The sequence below is a fragment of the Vigna unguiculata genome, chromosome 7 (genome assembly GCF_004118075.2).
Source record: "Vigna unguiculata cultivar IT97K-499-35 chromosome 7, ASM411807v1, whole genome shotgun sequence".
Taxonomy (NCBI): Eukaryota; Viridiplantae; Streptophyta; class Magnoliopsida; order Fabales; family Fabaceae; genus Vigna; species Vigna unguiculata.
In genome coordinates, this window is record NC_040285.1 from 23,558,897 (window position 1) to 23,576,232 (window position 17,336).

Consider the following 17,336-nt stretch of genomic DNA (forward strand, 5'->3'; position numbering starts at 1 on the left):
AAATTACAGAAAGAGTAGATTCTCCGTTTTCAGTTTCTCAACACCACCCAACATCATCATGCGCACTTTGACCATTCTCAATAACTTACTTCTGCAATAATATAACAAAATTTTCGTATTATAAACCTTGGGTCCCCTAATTAAAAAAATAACACATATATTTCAATTGATTAGATTAGTAAAATATTACATGATAAAAAGGAGCGAGTGGGGTAAAGTAGAATCTTTAATCTTATAGATAGGTTGCAGTGGGTGAGTCAAAGATATATACGCGTAACTCGTATGTGTAAATATGTAAAATATGTAGAGCAGCCAACAAGAAGAACACCTTTAGACCACGCAGTTCTGAAAAGCTTTTGGTAGCAGCCAAGTCCAATTAAGGCAGCAAGCAGCCGCTACCAGTTGGCTCCCAAGTCTTAAATTTTTCTTTCACCTAAACCTAATCTCGTCACTTCCCACCTTCAAATCTTCCTCTGAAAAATATTCAATTAAATGATTAATGTGACACTGTAACACCACAAATCTCACTCACATCTTTCATAAATTAATCAACTCCTAATCACTTCTTCAACATTCCTGCTTTCGTTAATTCTCATCATTACTTGCTTTAGTTACTCTCCTGCATTATAATATTTCCTTAATTATCCCTTTTTAAATTCCACCCGTCTTTTTACTTGGTGTAGACCGTGGAAGATTAGGATTGGAAGATTTTCGACTTGTCAAATTTTCTTCTATCAATTCATGCACACCACCAAGATCACAATTCCTTCTTCCTTTTGAATTCCTTTTGCTTTTTTCACCCATCTTGGACTGTCTTGTCTACGAAGTCCACGCCACCTTAAATAATCACAACATTTATAATATATATATATATATATATATATATATATCAATTTCTTATTCTTATATATAAAATTGTCACTTAATCACCATACCCCATCTCGCTCCTGCTCCTGCACGTAATAATTTAATTGCTTTCAATAGAAAAAATAAAAATTTAAACAAAACCTCTTTTTCCTTCTCCTCATTCTCTCCCTTCCCACCCCTTACATGTCAAGTATAAATAGGTGATATGTGATGCCACCTTTCTGCAACCAAAAATCCACAACCCTCTCCGGAGTTATACCAGTTCTCTATATACAACCCATTCACATATATTCCTCGTGGATCAAAATAACACACAGACATATTATAGCAATGGTTGCGCCTTGTCCAACTTCCATGATGGTAAGAAGCAAGAAAACAAAGGGTATGGGAGTTCCGACGATCGACCTTTCATTGGAGAGGTCGAAGCTGTCGGAAATAGTGGTGAAAGCATGTGAAGAATATGGTTTCTTCAAGGTGGTGAAGCACAGTGTGGCGAAGGAGGTGATTTCAAGGTTGGAAGAGGAGGGAACGGCGTTTTTCTCGAAAAGCTCCTCCGAGAAGCGTCAAGCTGGCCCTGCAAATCCTTTTGGCTATGGCTGCAGAAATATTGGCCCCAATGGCGATATGGGTCACCTCGAGTATCTTCTCCTTCATACCAATCCTCTTTCCGTATCTGAGAGATCCCAAACCATAGCCAACGACCCTACCAAGTTCAGGTACTCCCTCCTATTACTTTCACAACTCTTCTATCTCCTTTCTTCTCTCAACTACGGATTCCATTAACACGTCCTCAAAATAATAATACACTCATAAACTTATTTACAACTGATTTTTAATCTTTTACGAGTCTTAAGTTTGTTCGACAATAGTATTACTATAGGAACAGTTTAAGATTTACTACTACAACATAATAATTACTGTTTATTGGCATGTGTGTGACAGGGATGGGTAGAAAGCCAGGGGGAGGGGGGGTCTGTGGGGATATAGAGTAGGGAACAACCCCTTATCTGTTTGTGTTTCTTAAGAGCCAAGCAGGGTGGTGGGTGTTTTAGTCCGTAACTCTGACGAAATTCATATAACTTTTCATTTTTTTTTTATCATGTATTTCATAGCTGTATTTTTCCTATTTCGATAACATTTCTCAATAAATTAGAAAACAATGATTATGTCTTAATATGAACAAGAGAATTTAATCATGAAAAATTGAAAGAATTATTAGTATTTCTTTCTTCACGTCTACATTCTTTGAGAAGACATCTTTCCTTTATACCGGAAGTTATGACGGCTGCAAATTTTTTCCACTTTTTAATATTTAGCAGTTAATAACCTCATTTTTATATAAAAAAAGAAAAAAATTACCTCACCAATGTATTTATGATTTATGTAGAACTTCTTTTTCATGGTTTACCGGATATTTAATAAAGACTTCTAGTCGTTTACATTACTGGTAGACCATTCTTACGAGGATAAAGGATCATCTAGAAATCTATATTCGTACTAATAATATTTTTTTGGATTACTTTATTTATATGTATATATTAATATGGCCCTGTCTACCGCTTTCCGTGTATGATAAATAAAGTGAAATAACAACAATTATGGTAGCTTATTTTATGGTTTTTTAGTAAAATAACAACACAATTATGCTATCTTATTTTATTAATTTTCTATCCATTAAATATGAATATTTGAGTTGAAAAGGTATAAGCAACACGTGCACAAACAATGACTGTGTCAAAGAACCTTAATTAATTATTTTTCTTCGGGTACAAATCCTGACTGATTTGCAGTTCAATTTTCCGGTTAAAATTTTAAAATAAATGTAAAACACATTTCAAAATACCATTACACTTACAATCATTGTGTTTTATATATATTATTTTTATGTATTTTCTGTAATTCAGCATTAAGCAGCACCTTTAGCATTAATAGTTTAATAAAAGTTTTTTAATATTCCTATACATATATATATATTTTTTTTATCTTTTCTCTTTTCAGTATATCCAATTGTTTTTTCTCATTTCCGCCTCCTCTATCCTGAGATGGGTGTGTATGTCTCATTTTTCTTCTTTAAAATGCATGGGAATTGGCAGCAGCTATAAAACTGTTTTTGTTTATGGAACACACTTTCTATGAGTGCTGGGCCCAACATATGTAGAACTAACATTATTGCACGACAATCACGTTATTTAATGGCTTTACCACAAGTCATTACGTGGCAGTGGTTTGAAGTAAAAAGGAAAATGAGGCGCATAATTTTGGGTTAAATTGTGAATAAGCCGAAAAGGGTAGATATAGAATATAAGCTTGGTTTAGCAGTGTATTAAGGAGAAAGGAGAGTAGAAAGTTAATGTAAGAGGTTGTGTTATTTGTGCTATGAGTAGCAGTGGTCTTTATTGAAATTGTGGAGCCACGTTGCCCACTTTTCCTAGCATGCCCGTACAAAGGCAGTGACCATATATCTTGATGTCACCGGAAGAAAATGGACCAAATATTGGGGTAACACTGTCACATAGAAACAAACAAGTGACACAATCCAATCAAGAATAGAGAAAAGTAATATTATATGATATGATCCTCCATGTGTGTTTGCCTGGTAGTATGTGGTAACATGAGAAAAGACGCATGTTTAGATATACTTGAGATAGGTTTTTAACCTTAAATAGAGGTCAGTAACGCCCTGCATGTTTTGGTTTCAATTGCAGTTGCGCCGTAAATGATTATATAGAAGCAGCTAAAGGACTAACATGTGAGATTCTTGATCTTGTGGCGGAGGGTCTGTGGGTCCAAGACAAGTTCTTACTCAGCAACCTCATCAAAGACGTCCACAGTGACTCACTCCTCAGGATCAATCAGTACCCTCCCGTGAGCCTAAACGGCAACAAGAACAGGGACACCTCCAAACTTGAGCCACATCACCTCCACAACCAAAATAATAATAATAATAATAACAACACCACCAACAACATTGGTTTCGGAGAGCATTCTGACCCTCAGATCTTGACCATCATGCGATCCAACAACGTGGACGGCCTTCAGATTTCCACCCACGATGGCTTGTGGATCCCTGTCCCCCCTGACCCTAATCACTTCTTCGTTATGGTTGGTGATGCCCTCCAGGTTGGTTTCTAATCAACTCAATATCACACTCATAACATACTATAACCACGATTACCACTAATCAACTTCTCATTTACTGTACCTTACTTAACATGTCTGCAAACAGAGACACGCCTTAGGCATAGTAACATAATGTTGTTTCATATGTTTGTATATTTTTTCTTAGGTTTTGACAAATGGAAGGTTTAGAAGCGTGAGACACAGAGTATTGACCAACGCGACCAAAGCCAGAATGTCGATGATGTACTTCGCAGCACCACCGCTGAATTGGTGGATCACTCCACTGCCCAAGATGGTGACACCGCACAATCCAACTCTCTATAAGCCCTTCACCTGGGCCCAATACAAACAAGCAGCATACTCTCTACGATTGGGAGACACTCGCCTTGATCTCTTCAAGATCCAACGACAACAAGATACCCATCTCGCTTCTGCTTCTCCCTGACACTTACATCGCATTCCTTCTGCATATTCTTCCACCACCTAATGTTACTCACAGAGAGCAAGCAGCACTTGGACTTTCCCAATACCTCTTTTTTCTCTCTCTCTCTCTCTTTTTTTTTTTTTTTTATATAATATAGTCTCTATAGTTTCATAGAGTTGTAAAAGCTCACCATTAGTGATTTACATTGGTGGAAAAGTATTCCACCTTGTTCCTACTGCTGTAAAATATAGCCAACTTTGAATTCCTATACAAGGGTATTTTGACATAATCAATCATCATCTATGAATTCAGCACCACCATCATTTATTTATTTATTCTTTTGAGTCCCCTGCTACAGAGCTACCAGATCTAATAATGCATAAATTTTTTAAAAATGGCCATTTGTGTATTTATTACCCCAATGTTTGACTATGCACATTTAAACGAGTTCAGGTAGAGTGATTTTTAGCACCTGTTAAAGCTTATTAAAAAATAATTATTAATTAAGGTTTGGTCGCTTGATTTGTGTTGAAAAAGTTGGAATCTTTCTTGTTGAATAAGTATAACATGCAGCATGTTTAGTTTTTTTCTTTATTAACTATAAAAATGTATGAAGCAACCGGAGACTGATATTCTGGTCTTCGTTGACACTGACAGAAGAGAAAGCCAGCTACTAGAATTTGAAAGTCAACTTAGATTTTGGCGGAGAGTAGAAAACTGGAAACCAGATCTGTTCTGTCTATTACAGATAAATATAGCTATTCACAAATCAAAGCTAGTGTTTCTAACTTCTAAGTATAAAAAAACTTGTGTTTTCTGAAAATGCAGTAATTTCTACACATTTTATATTTTAATTTTAGTTCTTTAGACTGGTAGACTTATCTGGGGGGAAATAGATAAATCATGTATCAACAAGTCTAATTTCAACAGGATCGTAGAACCATTTCTATCGCAATAATGTTTTGTTTCCTCTGTAGGTTTTAATTGAGCTAAATTCCTGACAAAACTGTGTAGGACAAATGCTTTAAGTTTGTTGAAAACACATCCTTAAGTGTTTATAATTTTGTGCATGGAATTTATGAATAAAAGGGAAATGAATTTCTCTAGAATAATATATCTTTCTTTAAATATATTTTCTGTATAAAAAACCAGTAATTGGTATCAAGATTATGTTCTAAAAGTCAAAGACTTTTAGATCTGTGAGAGGTCTTCAAAGAAGATTACGATGTTGCTTTGTAGTCACAATATTTCCACCATTATCCAGATAAAAATTGACAAGAAAAAAACAAAAATTAAGAACGAAAAAGTGAAGCCATTTTGTTGTATTTTGTGTTTCACAAACCATTTTCACCAAAATCATGGATCTTAAAATTGTAAATACAATTTGTGATTGCAAGATACGAAGAATATGAAATGATCCTAAGGATACAAACTGAAAATGGAAAATAGTACTTGATTAATGCGTGGCATTACTAACAAGGCGTGAAAAAAGTTGCGACTATGCTTGAAAATATGAAACTTATATAGTCACGATAGAACAAAGTATCACTTTGGCAGAGTGTTATATGCATCGCAGAACTTGAATAAACTTGAATAAAGAAGACTTAAAGAGACAAGAAAGAAGAAAGGTGCTTTAAGCTAGATTGAAGATAAGAAACGAGGCCAAACAAGAAAAAAGAGCATGTAGGAAATAGCAATGAAAACAATAATAACCTAACTTTTTCACCATGCCCTTTAAAATGTAAAATGTAATGGCTGGGCAAGATAGTTGTTGGATATGAGTGTAGGCATGTTGCAGCAATAATGCAGTAGCTTGAACAGGTGGTGTGATGACATACATAGTGTAATGTTTTGAAAAAGGAGAGAAAGTGTTTGAGGTAGCTAGCAGAGTGTGAGAATTATGGACTTAGAATAGAAGCCCCCATTAGAGTGTGAAAGGTCCACCTATCTGATGCAGAGGTGGTGGGTTCTTTGTAGATGACAAGCAGAAAGGACAAGATGAGAAGAGTGATGAAGATGAGCAACAGTTGCAGCATTTTCATTAAACCCTGCATCGACATTGAATTTAACATGATTTTGCTAAACAATAAGGTCATTTCATTTCTGTCTGGGGTTGATTACTATTACTATTACTATTGTTGTTTGATGCAGGTATTTTTTTCAGGTTACTTAAGCTGCTTTTAGTTGGTGTTTATGTCTTGGTACAATGTCTAGTTTGGACCCAATTCTTGTATTCTATCAAGTACTACTTTGAGCCAACCCTCCTGTAATTAACTGCCACTTTCAGATATTGGCTAGGAAGGAAGCACCCTTCTTTTAAACCGCTAATGTCATGTCCCAATGTTTCTATGTCAAACATCACATAACATTTCAAACACTTTTAGCTGTATTTTTTAATTCCTTTATTTTATACTTCTATATATTCAAATCCCATAATAACTTACATATTTATTATCATTAATACTGTTAAAATAACTGAATTATGAATATATATACATATATATGTATATTCACTAATATTGATGAACATTATTGGAGGTTCTTAACCTTTTTTATGGATTGTCTAGTCATTTATCTTGAGAGAGATGTTTTTTTTTTTTTCCAGTGACCAGTTTCTCTCAACTCACTTCATCAAAGATTAGTGAATTCACATCTGGTACTGGTAAAAGATACGTTTTTATGCGAAGTAAGTATAACAAGAAAATTCGAATACAACATACCCATTCCATTTAAATGGCAAAAAAAATGTTTTGATCGAGTTTAGATTTCGATACAGCAAAACCAATTGTCTGTTATCTTCGAACTATCCTGTTATACTTATACATATATTCATATACATATGTGTAATATAATTTATTTTTTGTGATGATTAAAAATAAAAAGTGAATTATTATTTGAGTAGTTAAATAATAATAATATTAATTAAAATTGTGATAATTAAATAACAAAAATAAAACTTTAAAATTATACATTCAAATAAAAGTATACGTTGATTCCTATTTTTTATTTTATTATTTGTTTACATACTATTTTAACTATAATATAACCAATAACTTAATTCGTGTAATTTAATTGAATTGTATGAGTAAATCAACATTGAAAAATTTAACTGACATGGATGATAAAGAATTTTAAAATCTAAAACCCGTATCCTTTGTAGGGACCTTACACTTAGCATTACTCTTTTTAGAAACTTTAACATTTTTGTTTTTGAATTATGTAACTCCAATAACTTAAAATGAATCCTATAAATTAAGAGAATTGAGGAGATGAGTTATCATAATTAAAATATATTCTAAGAATGTTAGAAATTATAGTTATTATATAATTAATGATGTGAATATATTGGAAGTAAATTAATTATTTGTTTTTATTTAGTTTGTAATGGTAAATATAATTAAAATTATAAAAAAGAATTGATATGTAATTAAAGAGAGTAAAAAAAAAAAGAGTGGCATACCCTGTGAAATTGATGATCCAGCAGTTTAAAGGTCCTCTTCATTTTGGCAGCAAGATTGCATATATTATCGTTCAGCCTTTTGTGAGTTGGCTTCACTCCAATGGTGTTGTACGCTCTGAACCTCAAGACATCACTATCCAATGCGAAAGATTTTGTGCACAAAAAGAGCAGCACATCAAGATTAAGACCTAAGCAAACAAATGGCTCCATAGGGAACAATCAAGATAATCCCTTCTTTCAAGCCCTTTTACCAAGATTCGGACACTCGCTTCACACCACTAATCGTCCTTGCCGACTCGTTGACTGCAACATAACATTTCATTACGCATGTCATTTCTCAGGAAAATCACATTTTACCAACATTTCAGCCTCACTCAACTTTCTAAGATGGTTTTACTGTCATTCTCATTTGATCATTTCTTCTTGCTCCACACAGCCCCGAATCAGAAGCAAACACCTACGTAAATCTAAAGAAAGAAAACTGAATCAATAGAAGCCCTTTTCCTTTCTAGATAGTAAAGTCTTGCTTGTCTAATTCGGTCCTACCAACTAACCAATATGACGAAGAATTAAGTCACACCTGTTCCATCAACCATTCAAGATCCCTCATGCGTGCTTCTTTACATTTTTTGAGTTAACCAAAATGGTAGGTAAGCTACACTGTGACCTCACACAAGCTTTTCTCTGTTATACTGCACTTTCTTCCGCTAGATTCAGTTCCCAAGTTGCATGGTTGGTGGCCAGTATTTTTCTCATGCACAAAAGAAATTTACAAAACGAATCTAACACGGCTAATAATATCCATTTTTTTATGATCAAAAATAACTTTCCAAGTTGCTAAACTTATATTTCAGACAAGTGCTGTCGACACGTGAGAAAAAGAAATTTTTACTCTATGCCATTCATCACAAGCCAAGTGCACAAGTGTTAGTTTGGAGGTTTTTTGGTCATGCAGAAAGACCCATCAAGATTTTGTATTAATTGTCATAATTTGGTAAGAAAATGGAATAACCAACCTGGTATAATTACTAATTTCACAAGGAATTAATCCTGATTTTTTTTTCTACTTTTTTTGCGTAAGAGATAAGCTTCCCTTCAAATCCTAGTATTAAAACCTTGTTATACGTATCTGATATTTGAAATTTATTTTGTGGCGAAACCTTAAAAACGTACATGTCCAATCTGTGTTCTGGTCTACTACAATGGCTTCAATTTTGCTATTACTAAAAGCGTTACTAAGATGCTGTCACCATGAACTTCAGCCCGAGAGTCGAAGGTGGAAAGACACAGAAACAAAGGAGTTGATATCCACTATTAAGGGAAAGAAAGCAGGGAAATCATCCAGTGGCTTAGACAACCTAGAACACTTCTGGAATTTCTTCAATGGTCACAACGATGAGACCAGACCCTGGAAATTAGCCGAGTGTTGCATTTGGCCTTAAAATTCTGTTCCCTGTCTTATCCTGCTCCATCATGTTCGTGTTTTTTTGCGTATTCCTGCTTCATCATGCTGCCATTCCATAACTCACAAGCTTCAAGATCAAATTTTATGTCTTTCTTTTTCCGTACTTTGATAAGTATAAAGCTGGTTCAGCTTGCGCATGCGTGGTGTTCATTGTGCTCACATCATTTCCTTTCCACCACAACAGTTTTAAACAGTGTTCTCCTTTTATTTATATTCCCATTTAAGGAACACATTTATGAAACAAATTTGGTGGTGTAACATACAACAAAGAATGGATGTAGTGCTAATATTTTCAATCAATGAAAACAAACCACTGTTTATTTGTAAATTATCAATATTCAGAAGCACCAGGGTTTTAATTAACTCATAAATACGTACTAATTGAAGTCTGCATGTTGTTTCATTTTCACCACGTGTCGATGAGCCAAGTGTCCCCTTCAATGAATTGGGTCCCAATAAATGGCTTGGCCTCTTCATCATTAAGCACTCGTGCCCATGGCACTCTTCCAGCAAAGTTAGCTCCTGGCCCACTACACATGTATTCTCCATAATATACCCTCCTGCAATACACACATACAATTAGTTCTAGTAATTAATTTGTGTAAAAAGAAAAATGCATGACTTGAATGTGGTGCATTGAACTAACGAATCACGGTTTTGGTGACCCCAATCACTCCATCCTTTGGGGAGTACTAGGTTGTCCATGTAGGTGTAAGAGAAAACAACTCTGGAATAATCGCCCCATGCTCTTCCTAGATAAACATGCCCACTACCGGTTACTGTGCAGTTTTTGAAGGAGAATCCACCCTCCAGTGACGAATTTGTACGCTTTTGAGCAGTGATAGAAGCCACCTTCTTAGTCGTGGAATTTAGGTAGCAATTCTGCTTGCCAAGTCAATAAATAAACTTACCAGTGCTAAATTAATACACAAAAGATACTGCTCCTAACAAAATAAAGATTGTCCTCAACTCTTCAGAACACGAGATGAAATCATGAGTATCAACCTTTTATATGTGAATATTTTAAAAGGTCTGATTAAATTTGCAATTAACTTAGAAATTTGTTATTTTTAACTCAGTTTTGTGTTTTAAAAAATTGTTTTACTTTAAAAATTTACTGTTCATCTTTATACTTTTTTTGGTTACTTAACTTGTTTTTGAGAAGTAAAGAAACAATGATATCATTTTGGTGATTACAAAATTAAATGAAAGTACTTAAATAAAAATTTTAAAATAAATTTAATAAAATGTTTTTTTTAATATAAGGTTTAATCATATACATGATACTCCTATTTGTGGTTCAATTTTGTTCTTTTACTTTTTTTTCAATTTATAATTCTTTTATTTTTTCTTAAATGATTCAATTTAATTATTTCTGTTAAGCTGATGTTAATACTATATATAATTTAATTTTGTATGGTGATTATATATATTACCAAGAACACATTATCGTATTTGTGTGTTCGCATTTTTTAATTTAAGAAAATTAAAAAATTAAGTTAAAATCAATAATATTTACTTTCATAATATATAATTAATTTTTAAAATAATTGTTAAATAAAATAACTATTCGAAACAAAAGAAATTTTTAAAATAATGATTAAAAAAATTATTTATAAAATAATTAATTTTAAAATAATAATTAAAAGTAAAAATGGAAAAAATGAAATTGGACATAAAAGAAGAATTTTCTTTATATATTGTTACAGATTTTATAATATAAATTAAAAATATATATTTTGGATTGTTTATTTCAAAATACAAAATTAACAATAATTTTAAATACAAAATATTTATACGGTGCAGCAAGAAATACACAGAGGTGTAAGAACAAACTGCCGAATGTTACTATTTGAGAACTGAAGACTTTTTCTCACTTTGGGCCATGGGCCTTGGACCATTGCCTCTCAAAACACAAACCTTATGATGCAGTTTTTTCCTGCACCATCATGGGTTTCTTCTTGCACCTTCATATAAAAGATATTTCTCATTTGTTCTCTATTGAATTGTCCAATCCAAAAATTAAAATTAACTTCTGAATATATAATCTGAAAAAGCTTTCCCAGTGTATAAGTTGGATATCATTTTTAACTTATAGATTATACAAGAAAAACAACTTTTAGATTGTAGAATCCAAATTCAAAAGTAAACAGTTATTAAGAAAAAAAAAATACTTCCAAATTACACAATTTAAAATTTAACTTTTATCTCTGAATTATGTAATTCATAATTTTTTTAAAGAAAAAAATGATTTACAAATTATAAAATTTACAATTTTTATAATATAATGTGCATGAAGAAGCTGCTACAGCAGGATCGGTCTAACTGCAGATTATCTAACACCTTTGGGTCTTTATTATGTATCTCTAAAATTTTTTTTACACCTTCAAACTTTTTTTAAAATTCCAAAAAATCTTTTGACCATTTAAGGGGAAATCCATGGACATCATCCTCCCAAAATTTCTTTCGGATACCGACTTTCGGAAGTCAAAATATATGACCATTTAAGGAAATCCACGGACATCATCCTCCCAAAATTTCTTTCGGATGCCGACTTTCGGAAGTCAAAATATATGACTTCCGAAAGTTAAAATATATCACCGGAAGTCAACTTTCAGAAGTTAAAATATATCATCGAAAGTCGACTTCCGAAAGTCAAAATATATCACCGAAATTCGACTTTCAAAAGTCAAAACATATCATCAGAAGTCGATTTTTGGAAGTTAAAATGTTTCACTGGAAGTCGACTTCTGGAAGTCAAAAAAAATATTACCGGAAGTCGACTTTCGGAAGTCAAAAAATTAATTCTATTTGAAATATTTTTAATTCTTTTTAGAATTTATGTTTTCTAACTTTTAATTGTTTTTTAGTTTATTATTTATTGTTTTATTTATTTTTTATGTTTTCATATTTCTTAATATATTTTAAAAATAAAAAAATATTAATATCCATATATATAATTTTATTTTTATTTAATATACTGAAAAATAAATATAAATATAAAAATAGGTAAAAATAAAATAATATTAAACTTTAAATAAAAAACAAAAAAACAAAAAAAATATTCTGCTTCATTTAATTTTATTTTATATTTAAATTGATTTTAAAATAATAAAACTTTAAATTAAAAAGAAGGAAAAAAAGAAAAATAATATATATATATATATATATATATATATATATATATATTCGTTTTTTTTAATTTTTAATATATGTTATTTTAAATATGTATTTTTTAATTCTTTTTTATTTTTATTAAAAAATTTTAATAAATTATATTAAAATAAATTTAAATTTAAAAATAGAAAAAAATATATAATTGAATTTTTTTTAAAAATATGATTAAAATTAAATATTTAAATTTTAAATAAAATTAAAAAATTCAAATAAAATATAAAATACTATACACATTAAATATGTAAATAAAATAATAATATCAATAAAATAAATAATATAGAAAAATAATTTAAATTAAAATATTAAAATTATAATAATTTCAATTTTATTTTTTAATTTCAATTTTAAAAAGAATTAAAAATATTAGAATTAGAATTAATTTTTTTAATTCTGGTAATAATTTTTGACTTCCGGAAGTCGATTTCCGATGAAACATTTTGATTTAGAGGTGCAGAAAAAATGCTTGGATGTGTAGAAAGAAAGAAAGTCGATTTCCGATGAAACATTTTGATTTAGAGGTGCAGAAGAAAGTCTTGGATGTGTAGAAAGAAAGAAAGACCTGACACCTTTTCATATTGAGAAGTTTAGGAGAAAATACAGCTAGTCCAATACAAGAAAACCTTCAATATTCAATTATAATAGCTAAATAAAATAAAAGTAATTTTTAGTTATTCATATTTTCATCGATTTAATGATATTCTTCCAAAAATATCTTTCAATTATTTAAGATGTTATTCTTAATTTTTTTAATTCGTGATATCAAATTTCAATCAAATATAGAACACTCAAACTTTTTAATTGTAATTAGTAGAATTAAACGGCATTAATTAGCTTCTTAATTAATAAAGAAGTCATGTAATTTTACATGTATTTGTGACTGGAGAAGATCATTACGTTTATCTCATTCAAAAAAGTTGTAAGTACTTTTTTAACAAAGTGGTATTCTTCTTGTTAATTTTTTATATTTCAAGATAGCATTATTTTTCTTTTCAGTTATACTCTTAATTAATATGGGTATACAAAAATTAGTTATGATAAGAGAGAAAAAGATCTGATAATACAGTGCACAGTGAAATTAGACAATTAAAAAGAATAATAGATAATTCACTTAAAAATATATTAAAGGCCTTAAAAGTAAATCACAAAAAGTAATTAGTACTAATTTTATTTATAAAAAAATACTAAATTGTTTAATAGTGAAATTTAGTATCACCAAACGGATAAATAAAATTGAGTAAAATAAATAACTGTAGACAGCGGATTGGAATTTTATGAATATCCGTATTGATCCGAATTTATATTTTAATATTTTTAAATTTTTAAATATATTTAAAAATTTTAAATATAATTTTTAATATGATATATAATTATGTTAAAATTTAATACTAAGTTATATAAAACATAGTCATTATAATTATTATCATTAAAATTATATATATATATATATATATATATATATATATATATATATTAGTTAAAGATTTTTTGTATTTATGTCACTTATTCAAAACAAAAATATTTTTTTAATAAAAAAAATTAATTTAATATAAATTCACAATCTGAACAATACGATCAAATTAATCTGCAATTCGAACAACCCAACTCCTATTGATCCAATAAATTCAATAAATTAAATAAGGTTTAATTAATCGTAAGGTACCCAGTTTGGTACTAGAGTGTCAATTTGGTACCCGCTTTTAAAAAAGTGTCAATTGCATCCCAATTTTTGAAAATTGTTTCAATTAGGTCCCTTTCAGACAGAGTTGACTAACGCCGTTAGTCAACGTGCCACGTGTCAATCTGTGGTTTTTTTGATTTTTTTTTTAAAAAATTTAATTTTTTTTTAAAAATGCCACGTGTCAAGTCCTTGTGTGTGACACGTGGCATTGTCAGTGCCACGTGGCATTGTAATGCCACGTGTCAGTGTCACTATTAGATGTCATTGTGTTGATTTCGATTTGATCCCCACATATGTCTTTTTGTTTCAATTTAGTACCTAAGTATGTGTATCTGATTCAATTTTGACCTAATAATTTTTAATAATTAAAATATTTTTTAATAAAATTAAAAGTAATTAAGTATAAAAGTTTAAAAAAAATTAAGTATTTGATATTTATATTAAAATTTAGTGGTAAAAGTCATTTTAGTACTTATAAATAGCACAACATTCATACAAATAATAAATTTGGTCTGAAATTGAGAGAAACATTATAAATATTAGTACTTAATTTTGTAAAAATATTTATACTTAATTATTTTTAATCTTATAAAAAATGGATTACAAAAATATTTTAATTATTAAAAAAAAAATTGGGACAAAATTGAATCAGATACACGTACTTAGGTACTAAATTGAAACAAAAAGACATATGTGGGGACCAAATCGAAATCAACACAATGACATCTAATAGTGACACTGACACGTGGCATTACAATGCCACGTGGCACTGACAATGCCACGTGTCACATACAGGGACTTGACACGTGGCATTTTTAATTTTTTTAAAAAAAAATTAAAAAAAAATTTAAAAATTAAAAAAAAAATTAAAATTTTTTTAAAAAAAAATCAAAAAAACCACAGATTGACACGTGGCACGTTGACTAACGGCGTTAGTCAATTCTGTCTGAAAGGGACCTAATTGAAACAATTTTCAAAAGTTGGGATGCAATTGACACTTTTTTAAAAACGGGTACCAATTTGACACTCTAGTACCAAACAGGGTACCTTACGATTAATTAAACCATTAAATAATTATATGTAAATTTTAAAATATTAAATTTAGATTAGGTTGGAACCAAAATGATCTAACTCGACAGATATCCCGACCTAGTTATATTATTGATTATTGTGAAGTTTTATTTGTCATTTAGTAAACATCTCATGTACCAGATTAGTAATTTACATGACTTTATAAAATATAAATTTGAAATAAATACATATTTAATTTAAGTATAAATCACAAATTTTAAAAAGTTTAGAAATGAAAAATACATTTAAGCTTTGTTAAAGAAAATTTATGAAATTGAAAGTAATAGTTAATAAATAAGGGAAGAAAGTTATAAATTTGTATTAATGAGTCAATAATAAAACTACTATTTAAAAAAAAAAAAAAAAAAGTGGTTTAATTTAACATACTGTATTACTATCACTAACATTTGAAAGCATGGTAAACATTGGAGGTTGATGAAGGAGAAAGAGTTGGAAAGGAAAGAGAACCTGGTAAAGGGACCTGGCAGAGCCGAAGATGAAATCCACAGAACCTTGAATATAGCAGTTGTTGAAGAAATGAAGGCCTTTATGATCGTAGAGAGTGTCTTGAGCTCCACTGAAACTGCAATTGTAAAAAGCAGCTTTGGTTCCTGAAATCCGAAGCGCCACGCCTTGTTCTCCTCTTCTTCCAATCTCATGAGGAGCACTGTTCTGTTTTACCACACACTCATTATATGCTTCTTATATTCACATTTGAGTATTGCTGAATCAAATGTTAATGTTAAGTGTCTGTACCTCAAATTTGATGTTGATGGCCACAAAGTAGCTACCATCCACAGCAACAGTTGCACTCTGGAACGTCCCCAAGGGACTGCCATTTCTTCCGGAGGCAGATGCTGTATCGTTTCCGGTAATGGTCAGAGGATTTCCGGCGTTCCCTGACAATGTAACGAAAGCCATTGTTCTTGGGATCATCACCTTCTCCCTATAAACGCCCGGCGAAATCGACACTATAACTCTCCTTGTGTTGCGTGGTGGAATGCTATTGAGAGCTTCTGAAATGGTCTTGAAGTGACCGGAACCGTCTTGGCTAACTGTTATGGTAACTTTGTTACTCTCAGCTTGCCTCAGCTTCAAATCTGGACCAGGATCATTCTTTCTCTCTTCATGCTTCTTCACATTGAAAGATATCCACTTGTCAAAATTGGCCACATTATGTGTGTACGAGCTTGAAGCAATGTTTAATGATGAAAGAAGAAACAGAAATAGAAAAATGAGTTGGGAGTGGGTTTTGGAAACCATGGCACTGCAAATGCTAACTAGTGTTACCGAAATTTCAAGACCAGACAGAATATTATAAGTTAAACCTCGTGAGACCATGTTAACATGACACAAAATAATTGCTCTCTTACCAATTTACTAAACTAACCCTCCTGAAGAGGAAAAAGAACAACATACATAACATTATGAGCCCATTTTTGTTGTGTAAGAGGTGTAGCTAGAGAGCACTAAGCAGTATCTAGAAGAAAATTGAGAAACTTGGTGGGTATTGAGGTAGGGGTCTGGGGCCCCATTGCGCAAATTATGAGCAGCAGCGTGTAGTCCCCAACATTCTCTTGGGAATGAATTATGGCGCAGGAAGAAGAAAATGGGTGTACTCCATTTTGTTTTGGAAAATGGTAGTGGTGGGAGGGCCTGTTTCGTATATAGCCATAGCACACACATTCCATGTATAGGCAACAATTAGTCGTGGAGTCGTGGGGTAGGACTTCTAGAAAACTGAAAATATATAAATATTTATTGCATCAGGCTTATGAAGCATGTTGGTCACCCTATGAGAAATGACAGTAACAGAGTCTTGTTTAAGGCATGGTGTACTATTCATTGTGTTCAATTTATGAAGTTATAAGCCCCTGGTATTGGATTTAATAAATTTGTAATGCTCTTTCTTATGCATGATCTAGCTAGCATGATGCATGTGACTGTGTCCATGACCAATGGAATGTGATTAGGTTCAAGGGTCGCACGCTAGTTGTCCTAATCGGTCAAACCATGGTCATTTACTTGTGTATGGTATTTTAAGACCATAATTTAAAATGTTTTGTTATAAAAT

General features: G+C 31.2%; 2 protein-coding genes and 1 long non-coding RNA gene across 3 annotated transcripts; 1 reads left to right on the forward strand and 2 right to left on the reverse strand.

The window, feature by feature from the left end:
* Nucleotides 1-1,059: 1,059 nt before the first annotated feature.
* Nucleotides 1,060-4,704, forward strand: LOC114189461 (gibberellin 2-beta-dioxygenase 2-like). The gene is made up of 3 exons (XM_028078009.1): nt 1,060-1,583; nt 3,573-3,987; nt 4,154-4,704. The coding sequence occupies exons 1-3, from the start codon at nt 1,078-1,080 to the stop codon at nt 4,430-4,432; spliced, it is 1,200 nt and encodes a 399-aa protein (XP_027933810.1). The 5' UTR covers nt 1,060-1,077; the 3' UTR covers nt 4,433-4,704.
* Nucleotides 4,532-8,356, reverse strand: LOC114189462. The gene is made up of 2 exons (XR_003605678.1): nt 7,872-8,356; nt 4,532-6,459 (listed from the first exon to the last, which is right to left on the reverse strand). It is a non-coding gene; the product is annotated as an uncharacterized LOC114189462 (long non-coding RNA).
* Nucleotides 8,357-9,342: 986 nt separating this feature from the next.
* On the reverse strand, nt 9,343-16,642 carry LOC114190790 (probable pectinesterase 53). Its single transcript, XM_028079827.1, has 4 exons — nt 16,019-16,642; nt 15,731-15,934; nt 9,983-10,218; nt 9,343-9,896 (listed from the first exon to the last, which is right to left on the reverse strand). Exons 1-4 carry the CDS (start codon nt 16,601-16,603, stop codon nt 9,743-9,745), a joined length of 1,179 nt encoding a protein of 392 aa, XP_027935628.1. The 5' UTR covers nt 16,604-16,642; the 3' UTR covers nt 9,343-9,742.
* Between the last annotated feature and the right edge of the window lie 694 nt (nt 16,643-17,336).